The sequence below is a fragment of the Hippopotamus amphibius genome, chromosome 3, assembly GCF_030028045.1.
Source record: "Hippopotamus amphibius kiboko isolate mHipAmp2 chromosome 3, mHipAmp2.hap2, whole genome shotgun sequence".
Lineage (NCBI taxonomy): Eukaryota > Metazoa > Chordata > Mammalia > Artiodactyla > Hippopotamidae > Hippopotamus > Hippopotamus amphibius.
In genome coordinates, this window is record NC_080188.1 from 27,547,044 (window position 1) to 27,562,280 (window position 15,237).

The following is a 15,237-nucleotide window of genomic DNA, read 5'->3' on the forward strand; positions in this document are numbered from 1 at the left end:
TTCTACTTTGGGGGATCAAGCCTATTGGTGAGGGTGGCACAAGGGGTGTCTGGCTTCCATAGGTGCCAGAGGTTTCAAATGTCAAGTTCCTGGTGGGGCAGTAGCCCCTGTGGTTTTTCTAGTGTCTGATGGGGCAACAGTTGCAGTTTCCTCATCAGGCCATTCTGGGCTTGGTTTTGTCCATGACTCCTGGAAGCTTTGCCTCAAATCATGCTGTATCTTCGCACAAACTCTTTCTGCTTAGTTAGCAGCAGCTTCTTTATGTATAACCAAGAACCTTGAAAGATACAAGTGCCGAATACTAGGGAAATTTTTCAGCCTTCCAGGAGGCTGAAAAGCACTGCTGGGCAGAGTTGAACGTTGCGATTTTGAGCACGAGCGCACTCCTTGCCCACCTGTTCATCACCGTCCAGGACAACGGTCATCTGAAAGGGATGGCTGACCACTTCACATACCCAGGGATGCCGACACCCTCGTTCTTTTTTTTAAAGCTTAACGTATATTTTTAATGTAAAAAAATGTTTATTTTGTATTGGAATATAGTTGATTTACAATGCTGTGTTAACTTTAGTCAGAATGGCCATCATTAAAAAGCCTACAAACAATAAAGGCTGGAGAGGGTGTGGAGAAAAAGGAACCTAACGCCCTCTTTGCTCCTCACGCATGAGTTTTTGTTCCGGTTTCGGTGGTTCTCAAATTGTGCTACACATTACAGTCACCTGGGGAGCTTTAAAAAAGCCTCTTATGCCCAGGTCATCCTCCATACAAATTAAATGAGTCACTGCGCGGGGGGAGTGGGGGTGGGGATTGCAGGCATCATTAATTTTTAGGTAACCAGGTCTCAGAACAAGTAATCTACTCCAATCAGTGGTTCTTAAAGTGTCCTCCCCGGACCAGCAGCACCTGAGAGCTTGCTAGACATTCAGATTCTCAAGCCCCATCCCAGACCTGCTAAATCAGAAACTCCAGGGACGCATCGCCACCCTGCAGCAGCAATCTGTGTTTTAATAAGCCCTCTTCGCGGTTCCGTGGTACACGCAAGGTTGGCACTAAGTCACTCTCAGGCTGTCGTGTAAGCATTTTTAAAGCTTACCCTTCCAGGTCCCTGCTTAAGAAAACTTTTATTATTTCAATTAATACATCAGGATGTAAATTTCTTCACAGAGAGAATTTTCCCTGTCTCAGAGTCAGTACAGATTCCAAACCAGCTCCATCCCTACTAAGTTTTGAGTGTATCCATTTTTTGAAAATGCCTAAAATATCTATTTCATTGTGTCTATTCAACCAGACGTTGTTTACTTAATTTGGAAAGGTTGAACTAAAAGTAAAATAAGGGGGGCTGGTTAGCATACAGAACACAACCAGAGACTTGATCTCTAGCAAATACACACACGTGCATGCAGGCACACAAATGCACACATCTGCACACAGGCACAGATTCCCATGTGCACACACAGTTCTGTGAGGTGGATGTCGCCTGTCCCTAGCAGCACTCCTGGATCTAAGGGACAGAACAAAATTGGTAGTTGGCCAGGAGAGACCTGTATGAAGCACTGCACTGCTTGGCACAAAATTGTACAGTCCTAGGTGAGGAACGTTTATCCTGTGACCCTTTCTGCAAGAGACTATTGGACTTGCTTTCAAAGCCATCTTCTGTCACTTACCAGCAGCGACATGAGAATAGCGATGTCCCTCCTGTAGTAGCAAGCGCCATCAATCAATGGTTTTACAGCTGTTCATTCTATCATTGCTCTCGGCAGCATCGTGGCAGTGGGCACTGGGAGTGCTTCCAGACAAAAGGACCCACCTGAGACTTGCAAGCGCAGAGGACTTCCCCATCAAACTTATTTTGTGGCTCCATCCTGAAAAAGGAGTCTTCAAGAAAGCATGAAAGAGAGAAGAGTTTGGATAAATTTTCACTTTTACAGGTCCCCTCCCCAACCTCCAAAATAAAATAGAACACCTGGGTTTCAGGAACTCATACAAGAAAGTGAGTAATCAGTTTAAGAATGTTCTAAGGTGTCTATTCTCTATGTAATATGCTCATATTAGCTACTTTGAAAATAGCATAGTGATCAGTAGCCAACATCCTTCAATGAAGGACCTATTAAGGGACTACGGGAAAAGAAGAGAGATGTTTATATCACATTTGTGCAGCAAAGCTGTTGGAGGACGTTGTAGCAGCTTCAAAATGAAGAAGGAGATTGCCAGGGGTCTCGGAAGTAATGGTTGATAATCACATCCAACATTAATTAAGTGCTTCAATAATGCAAATTGAGCATTAATTGTCAGGCTCTGGGATAAGAGCTCCTACCCATCTTATCCAGGTACGTAAGCCCCCATGTTAACAGATGGAAACTGAGACACAGAAAGTTTACATAAACACTGTGTCCCAACTGACAAACGTCTGAATTTGAACCTGTCTGCCACACTTGATCAGCCAGAGTGGGAGCGGACCTCCATCCCCACCCCACCCCTTAATTAAAATCTCCGGGTCCCGCTCCTCTTTGCTCTACAGACACCATCGTGTTTATTGCCTACCAATTATGCAACAAGTATTGCCTTTGTTTGGAGTGGAAATAATGGTGGATAAGATAGGCACAGACCCTCTTCAGGCGGGCGTACATCAAAATAATGGCAGTGGGATATGATCCGTCACCCTGGGTGCTTCTTAGTGGGAGTCACAGCTGAGCTGAGAACTAAAGGAGTTAACAGTGGCCTAGGCGGTCAAAGAGAACCCCAGGCAGAGGGAAGAGCCCGGGTGAAGCCTGGTGGCTGGAAACCATGGCCCTAAAGCGAGATGCAAGCGTTCAGCATGACTGGAACGCAGGTCGAGGTCCTCATTAGTTTCCTCAAGAGCTTTTGACTCGATCCTGACAACTAAGGAGTCATGGAAGGGCCTTAAACAGGGAAGGGTCTTGATCAGATTTGAGCTTTAGAAAGACTGTTCTGACGGCGGCATAGGAAACGTATTGGGTTTGGGTAGCTCCTGACCAGGGGCACGAGGAATACTAACAAGTGTCGGCTGAGTGCTTCCTCACCACTCTGACACTGGGTGCCGTGGTTAACAGGACAGCAAGAGCCACGCTCTCCCGGGGCTCACGTTTTAATGGGGAGAGGAGATCAAGTAAGTCTCCACATACACAGAGGCGATGGGGACCTCCCTTCAGGGGAGAGGTGGGGGGGGGGTTCCCTCATGCTTCTCAGACTATCTGTACTGAGGACTGGAATTTTTTTCCAGTTCAGCCTGGACCACTGTGCGATTCTAATGGGCGTGCTTAGTGTAGCTTCACACCACATGGGACCCACCACCTGCGCTTGTCCACACCCGAGTGTCCTCTACACCATTCCAGGAGACCCGTCCATTGATTCTGCACAGCAGGGTTGCAGCAATGTCCAAATGCAACCAAAGTTTTTAAACCTTTACTCTCAATTACTCGCAACTAGCGAGGAGTATGAGATAGAAGCAGATCTGGAGGAAGGTTCCATGGTGGAGATATTGATTACGGGGTACCTAGAGGAATACCAGAAATGTCGGGACAAATGTGTAGGTGGGTTTGAACTTTAATCCACAAACTTGGGTGGGAAGAGCAATATGCACTGTCATTTCCATTAGTTTCTTCAAATCAACTTAAATCTGAGTCTGATTCACAGCCCCAGAATTTTGAATCAACCAATTTAGATCATAAAGCCAATTTCAATGGACTTCACAGTGAAAAAGAAACAAATAATACTGCTAACTGAATTATGTTTGGGCACCTACTGAGTGAGAATGTGAGGGGAAGGAAAATGGGCAGAACAGACCCAGAAGCAGCAGGGTCCTTAAATACACAGCATGATGAACCGGCCCCTGCTGGTAGGAAACGGCTTTTTCCCTAAAGGTCTTTACTCTCCGGATGAGGTCGATGGTCTGAATCTTGAACAGAAATCCTGGTTAGCCAGGATCAGGAAGCAGAGGCAAGCCCTGGCTCTCTCCTTTCGGGCAGCCAGCCCAGCAGGCGCTGTCTCCGTGGCCTTCCTTCTGCTCTTGCAGCCAAGTCCTGGGATCAGGGCTTGGCTCCAGGCTCCTGTGATGACCTCCAGCCCTGGGTCAGCCCAGAGAAGCTGTGAACAGAGGCACGTAGGACGCCTTCCTACCCCCAACTTTTCTAGCAATGATGGCATCCAAGGAAAGAGGGTCACACCGCTTTTCACTTGGTGGTGGGGTGTTAGGAAGACTGACCAGGGACTGTGCACTCCTCGCCTCGCACCTTCCCTTGCCTCCCTCACCGCCCCTCATGGGAGGCCCTCTGAGTGTCAGTTTCCTCAGCACATCCCTGGGAGGGCAGGAAGCCACTGGCCTCACCCCGCTGTGCAGAAAGCCTTGCTATCGCCCCAAAGGCAGTGCTAGATGCAGTTAAGGACCAAGATGGATGAAGAAGCAAAGAAAACTGCTTTGTTGTTCCATCTCTAGGCCAAACCGCCAGCAGTGTACTTTCAATCGACACTTTTACAAATCAAATTATTTTGTGGAAGTACCATTACAGTGTTTTGTATCTGTGTGTGTTTAAAAATACTGATCAGCTAAATAGAAACATGTTTTAAATATCACAACTTCCATTTCTTCATTTAAAAAAAATAAGTAAACTGAGAATCTCAAGTGGTAGAAATGGTCTGACCCTCTGCCTCCCTCTAGAGGGTCCCTTTGTTTCTCCCTTACCCATCCACCCCCAGGAACCTGCCCATTTATTTCCTTAGTTAATAAAGAAAAGAAAGAAAGAAGAAAGAAGAAAGAAAGAAAGAAAGAAAGAAAGAAAGAAAGAGAGAGAGAGAGAAAGAAAGAAAGAAAGAAAAAGAAAGAAAGAAAGAAAGAAAGAAAGAAAGAAAGAAAGAAAGAAAAAGAAAGAAAGAAAGAAAGAAAGAAAGAAAGAAAGAAAGAAAGAAAGAAAGAAAGAAAGAAAGAAAGAAAAAGAAAGAAAGAAAGAAAGAAAGAAAAAGAAAGAAAGAGGAAAAGAAAAAAAATACAAGCAATGATTTCCCCAGCAGGGGGCAGCAAGAGACAAAAAAATACGATGCTTCCTTTGGCTTCCCCAGCCCCCAACTTTGTCTGAAATCCTGGATTTAAATTGCAAAGAGGGCGGTGAGGGAACAGGGATGAAATCCAAACCACAGAACCCAAATTCATAAAGTTAAGTGGATGCAGAACTTGCTGGAACAAGATTTACCGAGGACAATAGCCAGACTGCTTTTTTTTTTTTTTTTAAAGCTTTATGGAAGAAGGAATTTTTAAAAGAATCTGGTTCTCTGTGGTGACGTCCACGAACTTGGTACTATGATCATTCTTTAGGAAATATCCCATAGATAAGAGAAGAAATGTTGTTCCCTTTGAATAAAATCCCACAACATATCTTCATGCCTCTACGAGCGGGAAACATGGGTCTCACAAGCCAGGAGTACCTGGATGGCTGGGATATACGGCACCCAGCACGGGGCATCTTAAGGAGGACTTACCAGATCAGCTGAGAAGAAATATGGGATGCTGGAAAGAGAGTGAGATCACGTAGGCATTGTGGTCCAGGACTGAACCTCTCACTGGCCCAAGAATCCTTGTGGTATGTAAAACTGTGAGCTCTGATACAAAAAAAAAAACCTGAATCCAAAAGAAGAGTGTAAGGGGAAACAGGAAACGAAATGATTGCAATGGGAGGATTCTGCTTTGGAAATATTTATCTGGGGTCCCGGGCTGTAAATGTTGTAATTTTAAGTCCTGGCAACAACAGCTTGGAGCACTTGCGCTTGTGTCCATTTCAGGGAATCTTACTAGCTTCTTAGGGCTGCCATAACAAAGTACCACAAACTGAGTGGCTTATAACTACAGGAATTTATTCTCTTACAGTTCTGGAGGCCAGAAGTGCTAAATAAGTGTTGGCAGGGCCATGTTTCCTCTGACGTCTCTAGGCAGAAATCGCTCCCCTCCACTTGCTAGCTGCTGGTGGCTGCCGGCATTCCTTAGAGACCGTTAGTTTGCAGCTGCATCGCTCCAGTCTCTGCCTCCATCTTCACGTGGCCTCCTTTCCTGTGTGTATGTTCCCAAATGTCTGAATCTCCTTCTTTTTCCTCTTCTAAAGACACCAGCCATTGGCTTTAGGGCCCACTCTAGTTCAATATGACCTCATTTTAATGTAACTGATTACACCTGCAAAGACCCTTTTTTCCAAACGAGATCACATTTTCAAGTTCTGGTTGGATATAATTTTAGGGAACACTATTCAGCCCAGCACAGACCCCAAATAGTCCTTATGGTGATAAAACTAGACAACGCTGCTCTCAAACCCTGGCTTTGCCTCTTCCTGTCCCTTTGTCCCCTGAACTTTGGCTTTCTCATCTGTAAATGGTAGCAATAATCCCCAATGAGACTGTGGAATGGGTCAGAGATAACACGCTTGATACAGGTGGTATAAAACAGCAGGGGAGGCTGGCAGAGCTGCAGGCAGCCCCAAGGCACTTGGCCAGACCTCCCAGCGTGTTCCAGGCTCCTTCTCAACTGCCTTGCCCCAAACTTTACTCTGAGGAGCTTGTCTCACCAATTTACCCGCTTGAAATCTGATATAGTGATCTTTATTTATGAGTTGCTGTGTGCCTCCTCCCGGGTGAGATACATTTAAAGGGATACCTCCTACTTAGATTCTGCTTTGGCTTCTTGGGCGATGACGGGAGCCTCAGAGACTGTTACAGACCGATGAGGGAAAGGGAGTTTGGGGGACATTTGAGCAGGGCCATGATTTCTCAGCCTTGCATGGCATCCAGTGGTGACCACCTAACCTCTCTGCTGGTGCGGCCAGCCCTGGCTATCAAGGGGAAGACAATAGGCACATTCTGAGAATTGTGCTTGAGGCTTTTATAGGAGTATTTCTTGTTCCCAGTGGCTGTTACCTTGAGGCTGGTTCAGGCATGGTGTTTGCACAGCCAGGAGCAGGGATGCCTCCACACTGGGTGCACTGATATTTGATAGTGCTATTCACTCGTTTACTAGCCTGAAGTCTTTCTTGTGTCTCTGTTGGGCCAATGTATTGATTCCAAAAGGGGATTTTTTTTCTTGCCCTGATAACTTTTGGTTTCTTTAAGGAAAGTTGTTTTTTTTTTTTTTTTATGCCCAAGATTTTATAAGCCTGAATCTTCTTGAGTGAGTCAGCGACAGCTGACTGGAATTGTTCCAACCAGACACAAATAAACATTTTAAGGAAGCGCCCTCTCCATGTCCCACTAACTAAACAAAGCTGGGGAACATTTAACTCTCTACAATTAGAGCCTTCCAAGAATGGACCTTCATCTAAATGTGCTTTGACCCAGAAGTGTTCAGTCGGATGGAGTGATTTTGTCAAGGGCATCATATGGTTCATTCCTGCGTAAGGATTGGCATTGCACTGTATAACCTCATGTACCCAATTTATCCATTCATTCAACAAATATATAAACATCATGTGCTAGACAGCTCCTAAAATGTCTCCCAACCATCTCTTCCTCCTAGTACTATGCATTTAGATACTCCCTTATAGCTAGCTGGATGTGGGCTGGGCCTAGCGTCTTGCTTCTGACTAAAGGAATGCAGCAAAAGTGATGGAATATCACCTGCAAGAATGGGATACAGAGGACCGTGACTACTCGCTAGCAAAATAACTTCATGCCTGACTTTTGCAAAGTTCATTTCTAAAGGTAAGTAACATCCTTTGTGAATATGATAATTATGTGAGAAAGTTGTTTTTCTACTAAGAATAGATTAATGTAAACTGTATAACCTTGGTAATTTCACAATTTTTTTCTCTTTACATTTGTCGTATTTTTTTATTTGACAAGCCAATCTTTCTAAAGTCTGACTTTTGCAAACTTTTTCACAAGTAAATCTCTCTAATAAAAAGAAAAAAAAGAGAAGAAGAAGAATAAGACCGTGACTTTTGTTCTCATTTTCTGTGTGTCTGTCTTTCCCTGTGGCCTCTTGTCACTTGCTTACTCTGATGAAGTAAGTGGCAAGTGGCTGTACTGTGAGCCACCCTGTGGAGAGGCAAGAAACTGAACCCCTTGAGGTGGGTGAATGAGCTTGGAAGTGTGTTCTGCCCCAATCTAGCTTTGAGTTAACTGCAGCCCAGAATGACATCTTCACTCCAGCTCTGAGACATCTTGATTCAGAGGACCTGGCTAAGCCATGTCCAGATTTCTGACCCACAGAAACTGTGAGACAATAAATGTTGATGTTTTAAGCCACCAAGTTTTGGGGTAAATTGTTACACAGAGACAGATGACCAATACACACTTTCCTGACACTGAATATAAATTGAAAAACATATACTGGTCTTTTTCTTAAGACATGCAAACAATTTTCATGGAAGGTGGTAACTGCCTTCATTGTACCTGTGTTCAAAATGCAGTGGTAACATGATGATGATGTGGTTTAGGCCTTTCAGCCTAAATATATAGGATTCATGAAAATGATCAAAAGTTAAAGTGATTTGGAAGGATTTTTAATTATGTGAAATATTTCTGACTACTTAGAAACGGCTCACTAAGAACTTAAAAATATGCATACATTTCAGAACAAAAGGTGTCTGGCGCTTGGATTAGAAATTATTTCAGATGATATCTGCCTCTGGAAAACTCATCTTTATTAATGTAACTACTGTAAATAAAATTAGAAAAGGAGGTAATGAGGTCATCCCACCCATTTCTGTTACTTCATTTTCAATCAGTAGTGTATTGTCTGCTCTAGAGTAGTTGCAAAACATAGACTATAGATAAAGTATGCAAACAATATTTGTGCCAGTAAGAATAGAAAGACTTTAAAGGAAACCTAAAGGAAAACTTTGATAAAATTTTTGGCTAGGATTCTCCAACTCCTATGAAATCAAGATACTGAACTTTAGGATCTGTTGAAATTTCCTCCTTTTCTGTTCTGTTTATACCTATGTTCCCAAATTAAATTCCAGAAAATTAGCTTGCTACCCAAATGGACTGGAGAGAGGCAGTTGAACTGAAGAGTCTGGAGTTCAGGAGAAGGGTCCAGGTTGGCTGAGCTCTCCAAAGGAGTGGTGGAGAGAGAGAAAAGAAGAGATCCAAGGACTGGGGGCTGATAAACTCCAAAGTTAGGAAGGCAAGAAGCAAAGGAGAAACTCAGGAAGAAAACTGAGAAGGTCCAGCTTGGCCCCGTCCAACACAGGATTCACCAGTAAGGGAAAAAATGTTCATATTGACTCATGCAGATTGTGTCCTTGGTTCTTTCTACCCTCCCTCTACGCGTTCACCCTTCATTATCTCACTTATTCCCGTGACTACTACGTATTTGTTCCCGTGAAAATGATTCCAAAATTTGTCTTTATTTCTACATTCTGGATGTCTCCACCTGAATATCTATATTCAAGTGATGCAGCATGTCCCAAGTCAAACTCTTTTTTTAAAAGTTTTTATTAGGGGATAATTGATTTACAATGTTGTGTTAGTTTCAGGTGTACAGCAAAGCCAATCTTTTATACAAATACCTATACCCGCTCTTTTGCAGATTATTTTCCCATATAGGCCATTACAGGGTATTGAGTAGAGTTCCCTGTGCTATACAATAGGTCCTTATTAGTTATCTATTTTATATATAGTGGTGTGTATGTGTCAATCCCAATCTTCCAATTTATCCCTCCCCCACTTACCCTCCGCCCCCAGTAACCATAAGTTTATTTTCTACATCTGCAACTCTATTTCAGTTTTGTAGATAAGTTCATTTGTAGCCTTTTTTAAGATTCCACATATAAGTGATATCATACGATAGTTATCTTTCTCTGCCTGACTTACTTCACTCAGTATGAGACTCTCTAGATCCATCCACCAAATCACACTCTTAACTCTCCCCACATATGCCATCTTCTCCTGAAACATCTTCCTGGATCACCTTACCTAAAAAAGCCTCCTGCCTTTTCCCTCAATCACTATTTCCTTAAATTGTTTTATTTTTAGTAATAGCACTTATCAACATTCAACATTACATTATGCATTTATTTGTTAATTCTCTCTCTCCCACACTAGACTGTAAGACCCATGAGGGCAGGGATGTAGCCTCTGATGCCCTGATGTATCCTTTGCTCCAAGTGGCCATAGTAAGTGCTCCATAAATATTTCCTGATTTGGATTTTTTGAAGCCTCTCATTACTGGATTTTAAAAATTAAACTTATTATTTGAGCTAATTTTAGATTTACATGCAGTTGTAAGAAACAATGCAGAAGGGATCCAATGTACCTGTTACCCAGTTTCTCTAAATGATAAAATCTTGAAAAACTGTAGAGCAATAGCACAACCACAATATTGACATTGATGCAGTCAAGATAAAGAACATTTCCATCACCATGAGGATCCTTCTCATTGCCCTTTTATAACCACATCCATTTCTTCTTGCCTCTACTCCCTCCTTAATCCCTGACAACCACTAATCTGGTCTCCATTTCTATGATTTTGTCATTTCAAGAATGTTGTATAAGTGGAATCATATCATATGTAACCTTTGGGGATCTGATTTTTTTCACTTAGCATAATTCTCAGGAGACAGGTCCAGGTTTTCACATGTATCAACAACTTCTTGTTGCTGAGCAGTAGTCCACAGGATGCATGTATCACAGTTTAACTATTCAACCATTACAGGACATCTAGGTTGTTTCCAGTCTGGAGCTATTAAAAATGAAGATGCTATAAATATTCATACACAGGTTTCCATGTAAACATAAGTCTTCGTTTCTCTGGGATAAATGCCCAAGAGTGTAATTGCTGGAGTCAATGGTAGTTGCATTTTTAAAGAAACTGTCAAACTGTTTTCTAGAGTGACTATACCATTCCTACTAGCAATGTGTGAATAATCCAGTTTCTCCATATACTTACCAGCATTTTGTGTTTTCACTATTTTTTAGTTTATTCTTTCTAGCAGGTGTGTAATGATATCTCGTTGTGGTTTTATTTGCATTTCCCTAAAGTCTAATGATGGTGCGTATCTTTTCATGTGTTTAATTGCCATTTGTATATCTACCTGGTGAAATGTCTGTTTAGGTCCTTTGTCTATTTTTTAATTGGATTACTTAGTTTTTTACTGCAAACGTTTCAGACTTCTTAATGTACTTGAATAATAAGTTTTTTTTTTTTATTTTAAGGGAGTGATACAGAGTTTATTGAATTAGATTTTTCTATTTACAACTGAGATCACATCTACATACTATTTTGCTAGTCTACATGGGTACGTTATTTCTAACAAGTTTAGACTTACGATGAATGGGCTCAATCATACAAAAACACACACACACACTCACACTAATTGTTTTAAAACAGTAGTGCATACATTATACTCCTCCTATAAAGCCAGCTTTGATTAAAAACCACTAGTTTCAAAGATCAGTCTGAATTTGAAGATGAACCAAGATACATACTGTATGATTCTAAAATCTATTTTAGCCATTTTGTACAGTTGCTATCTTACTGGACTATAGTATATATTTTTTAAAAGGACACTGATGAGGGACACCACCTGGTATTAACTTTAACCAGACAGCTGACTGCCTCCCCCTCCCCCAAAAAACCTTTGGCCAAGAGTTCTCCATTGTGAAGACTGAAAGGACCCCGTGATACTTCAGCAGCAGTCCCATTACTGCTTGGAGGTAACAGAAGCAGGCCCACGTCCGCCTTTAATTCCAGCAAACTTCGCAACTCGCAAATGGTTCTGAGATGAGAACATTTACTGCCGTACTTAAACCCTTACGGACATGGAGAGTCAGCCAGAAAAGAGGAAAAGGAAGTCATAGGTGGTAAGGTAAGAAGGTGGACACGTGAAGAGCCAAGCTGCTCTGTCCAACACCTGTGTATGTGTGCTTTAACTAAATGAACTCAGGAAGCCAATAGCAGTGGACCCACTCAATTCACCTTCCAAATCATAAACAAGACTAAAAAGCTCAGGCCTGAGTTTTCTGCTACACATAGGTTCCGCCGGTGATGAGGAGCTCGTAAGCAGGATCTCTACTCCTTCTGCACAATACGATGCAGGCACACAGCATGGCCAGCAGCTGAATCGCTGCAAATGCCAGTGCTGCCCAGAAGACATGCATCATGATTTCTTGTAGCTTCTTCACAACTAGAGCCTCACATCCCTCGGCATAGAGGTCAGAGGGGTGGGCCAGACTGCCATGACAGCTGCTGGCAGTCTCTTTGCAACAGCTAAGAGGGACACTCTTGTTTTTGGTTTCTTTGAACCAGTCTGTATTTTCCCAGTCTGAATAGTTGTGAATTCCACAACAGTGCAGCTGTCTCTGAACATAATCAACAGCCCAGCTAGCAGCATCAGGGTTGGTTCCATTGTAGGTCTTATACACTTTCTGAATGCTGCGATCAACCTCATTTTCCACCTTCGCTCTGTAAACATATCCCAAAACCACTACCACAACTTCTGTGACAAAAACCAAGAGTAGGATGATGACAAACGTGGCAAGTCCACATCGGCTTTCCTGGATTGTGGCACAGCAGCCAATCAGCCCAATAATGAAGAGCAGGGCCCCTACAGCTATGATCACCACAGCAGGGATGAGAGTGTACACATCTTCAAAGAAGGGGTCACAGTCGTCGTAAGTGATGAAGACATAGGCTCCCACATAGCATAAAATGCCAGCTGCTCCCCAGAAGATGAGATTGAGGAACACCAGCACGGTCTTGGAGGAGGTGATGCCGCACTGGCCCACGGTGCTGGCGGTCGGCTGGGGCCCTGCTCGGTGAGCAGGACACTCTCACCGAGCGAGGCGGCAATGGCGACGGCCCCTCCCCGCTGGGAACTGCACGGCCTGCGAGGCGTTCACCGCATCCCCCTGCGCCCCCAGCAAGCACTGAATAAGTTTTTTTGGGGTATATGGCTTGCAAATATTTTCTCTCAGTCTGTAGTTTGCCTTTCCCTCCTCTTAAGAAGGTTTTTCACAGAGCAAAAGTTTTTAATTTCAATGAAGTCCAGTTAATCAATTTTTCTTTGATGGATTGTGCTTTTGCTGTTACATCTAAGAACTCTTTTGCTAGATCCAGATCCTGAAGTTTTCTTTTTTGCTTATTTTTTCTAAAAGTTTTATAGTTTTACATTTAATTTCATGACCCATTTTGAGTTAACTTTTGTGTAAGGTGTGAGACATAGGTCAAGGTTCACTTTCTTGCCTATGGATATCAAATTGCTCCAGCACCATTTATTGAGAAGGTTCTCTTTCCTCCCTTGAATTACTTTCACACCTTTGTGAAAAGTCAGGTGTATTCTGAGAACTCTATTTCCAGGTTCTCTACTCTGTTCCATTGATCTGTGTGTGTATCCCTCCAGCACAATCCAATATCATACAATCCTAATCCTGATAACTGTAGCTATTTAATGAATCTTGAAATCAAGTAAACTGATTCCTCCCACTTCATTCCTATTTTTCAACAATGGTTTTAGCTATTGCAGCTCTTTTGCCTTTCTATATGAATTTTAGAATAATGTTGCTATGGCTATAAAAAATCTTGCTGGCATTTTGATAGGAATTGCATTAAATCTGTATATCAATTTGGAAATAATTGACATTTTGCTATCTTGAGTCTTGCAATCCATGAACATGGTACATTTCTCCCTGTCTTTTCTTTGTGGTAAGAACACTTAAGATCTACCTTCTTAGCAAATCACGCATACACTACAGTATTATAAACTATAATCATATGCTGTACATTAGATTTGCAGAACTTATCTTGCATAACTGAAACTCCCATAAATTTTGATATGTTGCATTAAATATTAAAAGAATATTAAATATTGAATGCAGAAGTGGACATTAAAATAGCCACTTCTGCATTCCTTTGATTAATATTTGCATGATGTAACTTTTTCATCCTTTTGCTTTCAACTGGCTCCTATATCATTATAGATGGAATATAGTTGAGTCCTGTTTTTAAATCTACTCTGCCAATCTGTCAGGTTTTTTTTTTCAATCTGTCTTTTAATTGGTGTATTTGGAAGATTTCCATTTAATATAATGATTGATGTTAGTACATAAATGTGCCATTTTAATTTTTGTTCTATTTGTTAACATTGTTTTTCATTTCTCTGATTTCTTTTTCCTTCCTTTCTGTGGATTACTTGAACAATTTTTAGAATTCCATTTCTGACTTATCTGCAGTATTTTTGACTGTATAGTAATATAGATATTTTTAGTGGTTGTTGTAAATATTACTTTATATGTACATGACTTACAATCTACTGGTTGCGATTTTACCAGTTCGAATCAAGTGTAGAAAACTTACCTTTCTTAATGTCCCTTTTACTCTTCCCCATTTATAATGTAATTATTGTAAATATTTTCTCTACATACATTTAGAACCAAAGCAGACAGTGTTATCCTTTTTACTTCCACCATCAGATATAATTTAGAAAACTCAAGAGGAGAAGTAAATTCTATTGCATTTATCTGTACTTTTGCTGTGTTCTTTCTTTCTTCTTAATGATCCAAGATTTCTTCCTTTATTGTTTTCTTTCTGCTTAGAGAGTTTTAGTTAGCCATTCTTTTAGGGTATGTATGCTAGTGACATATTCTCTTAGTTCCTTTATCTGAGAATGTTTTGATTCCTCTTTCATTCCTGAAAGATGTATTTTCACTAGGAATAGGATTTGGGGATGACAGTTCTTTTCTTTCATATTTTGGAAAATGTGCCACTGGCCTCCATGGTTTCTGATGAGAAATCCAATGCCATTCCATTTGTTTTCTCCCTTTAGATAAGGTTTGGCTTCCCTCTCATTACTTTCAAGATATTTTTCTATCTTTATTTTTCAGAAATTTGATTACATCACTTGGTGTTAAGCCCTTTAAATTGATTATGTTTGGGACTCACTCAGCTTCTTGCATCTGTGAACTTATATCATTGCCAGCTTTGGGGACTTTGCAGCCACTATTACTTTAAGTACTTTTCCAGCTTCACCCTCTTTTCCATCTCTTTTGAGACTCTGATGACACGAATGTTAGATCTTTTGTTATAGTCTGACTATCTTGCGTGTAAGTAACGTCATTCTGATAAATTGCAGGGATAGAGTTTACCATTTTTCTTACAGTCACAGCCAGGCACTGCCTCTAGCATGTATTCAAAAAAGAAAAAATCCATGCCTACTGTGAATCCATTTCTCTCACCATGTGTGACCTTCTGTTAGGGCTCCCATATTTCTTTCTTTATTAAAGGCAGATTGGGACTTCACAGCA

General features: G+C 41.6%; 1 protein-coding gene across 1 annotated transcript; it reads right to left on the minus strand.

Moving 5' to 3' along the window:
- Positions 1-11,961: 11,961 nt before the first annotated feature.
- Positions 11,962-14,321, minus strand: LOC130848419 (tetraspanin-3-like). The gene is made up of 2 exons (XM_057726910.1): positions 14,291-14,321; positions 11,962-12,746 (listed from the first exon to the last, which is right to left on the minus strand). The coding sequence occupies exons 1-2, from the start codon at positions 14,319-14,321 to the stop codon at positions 11,962-11,964; spliced, it is 816 nt and encodes a 271-aa protein (XP_057582893.1).
- Positions 14,322-15,237: the final 916 nt, after the last annotated feature.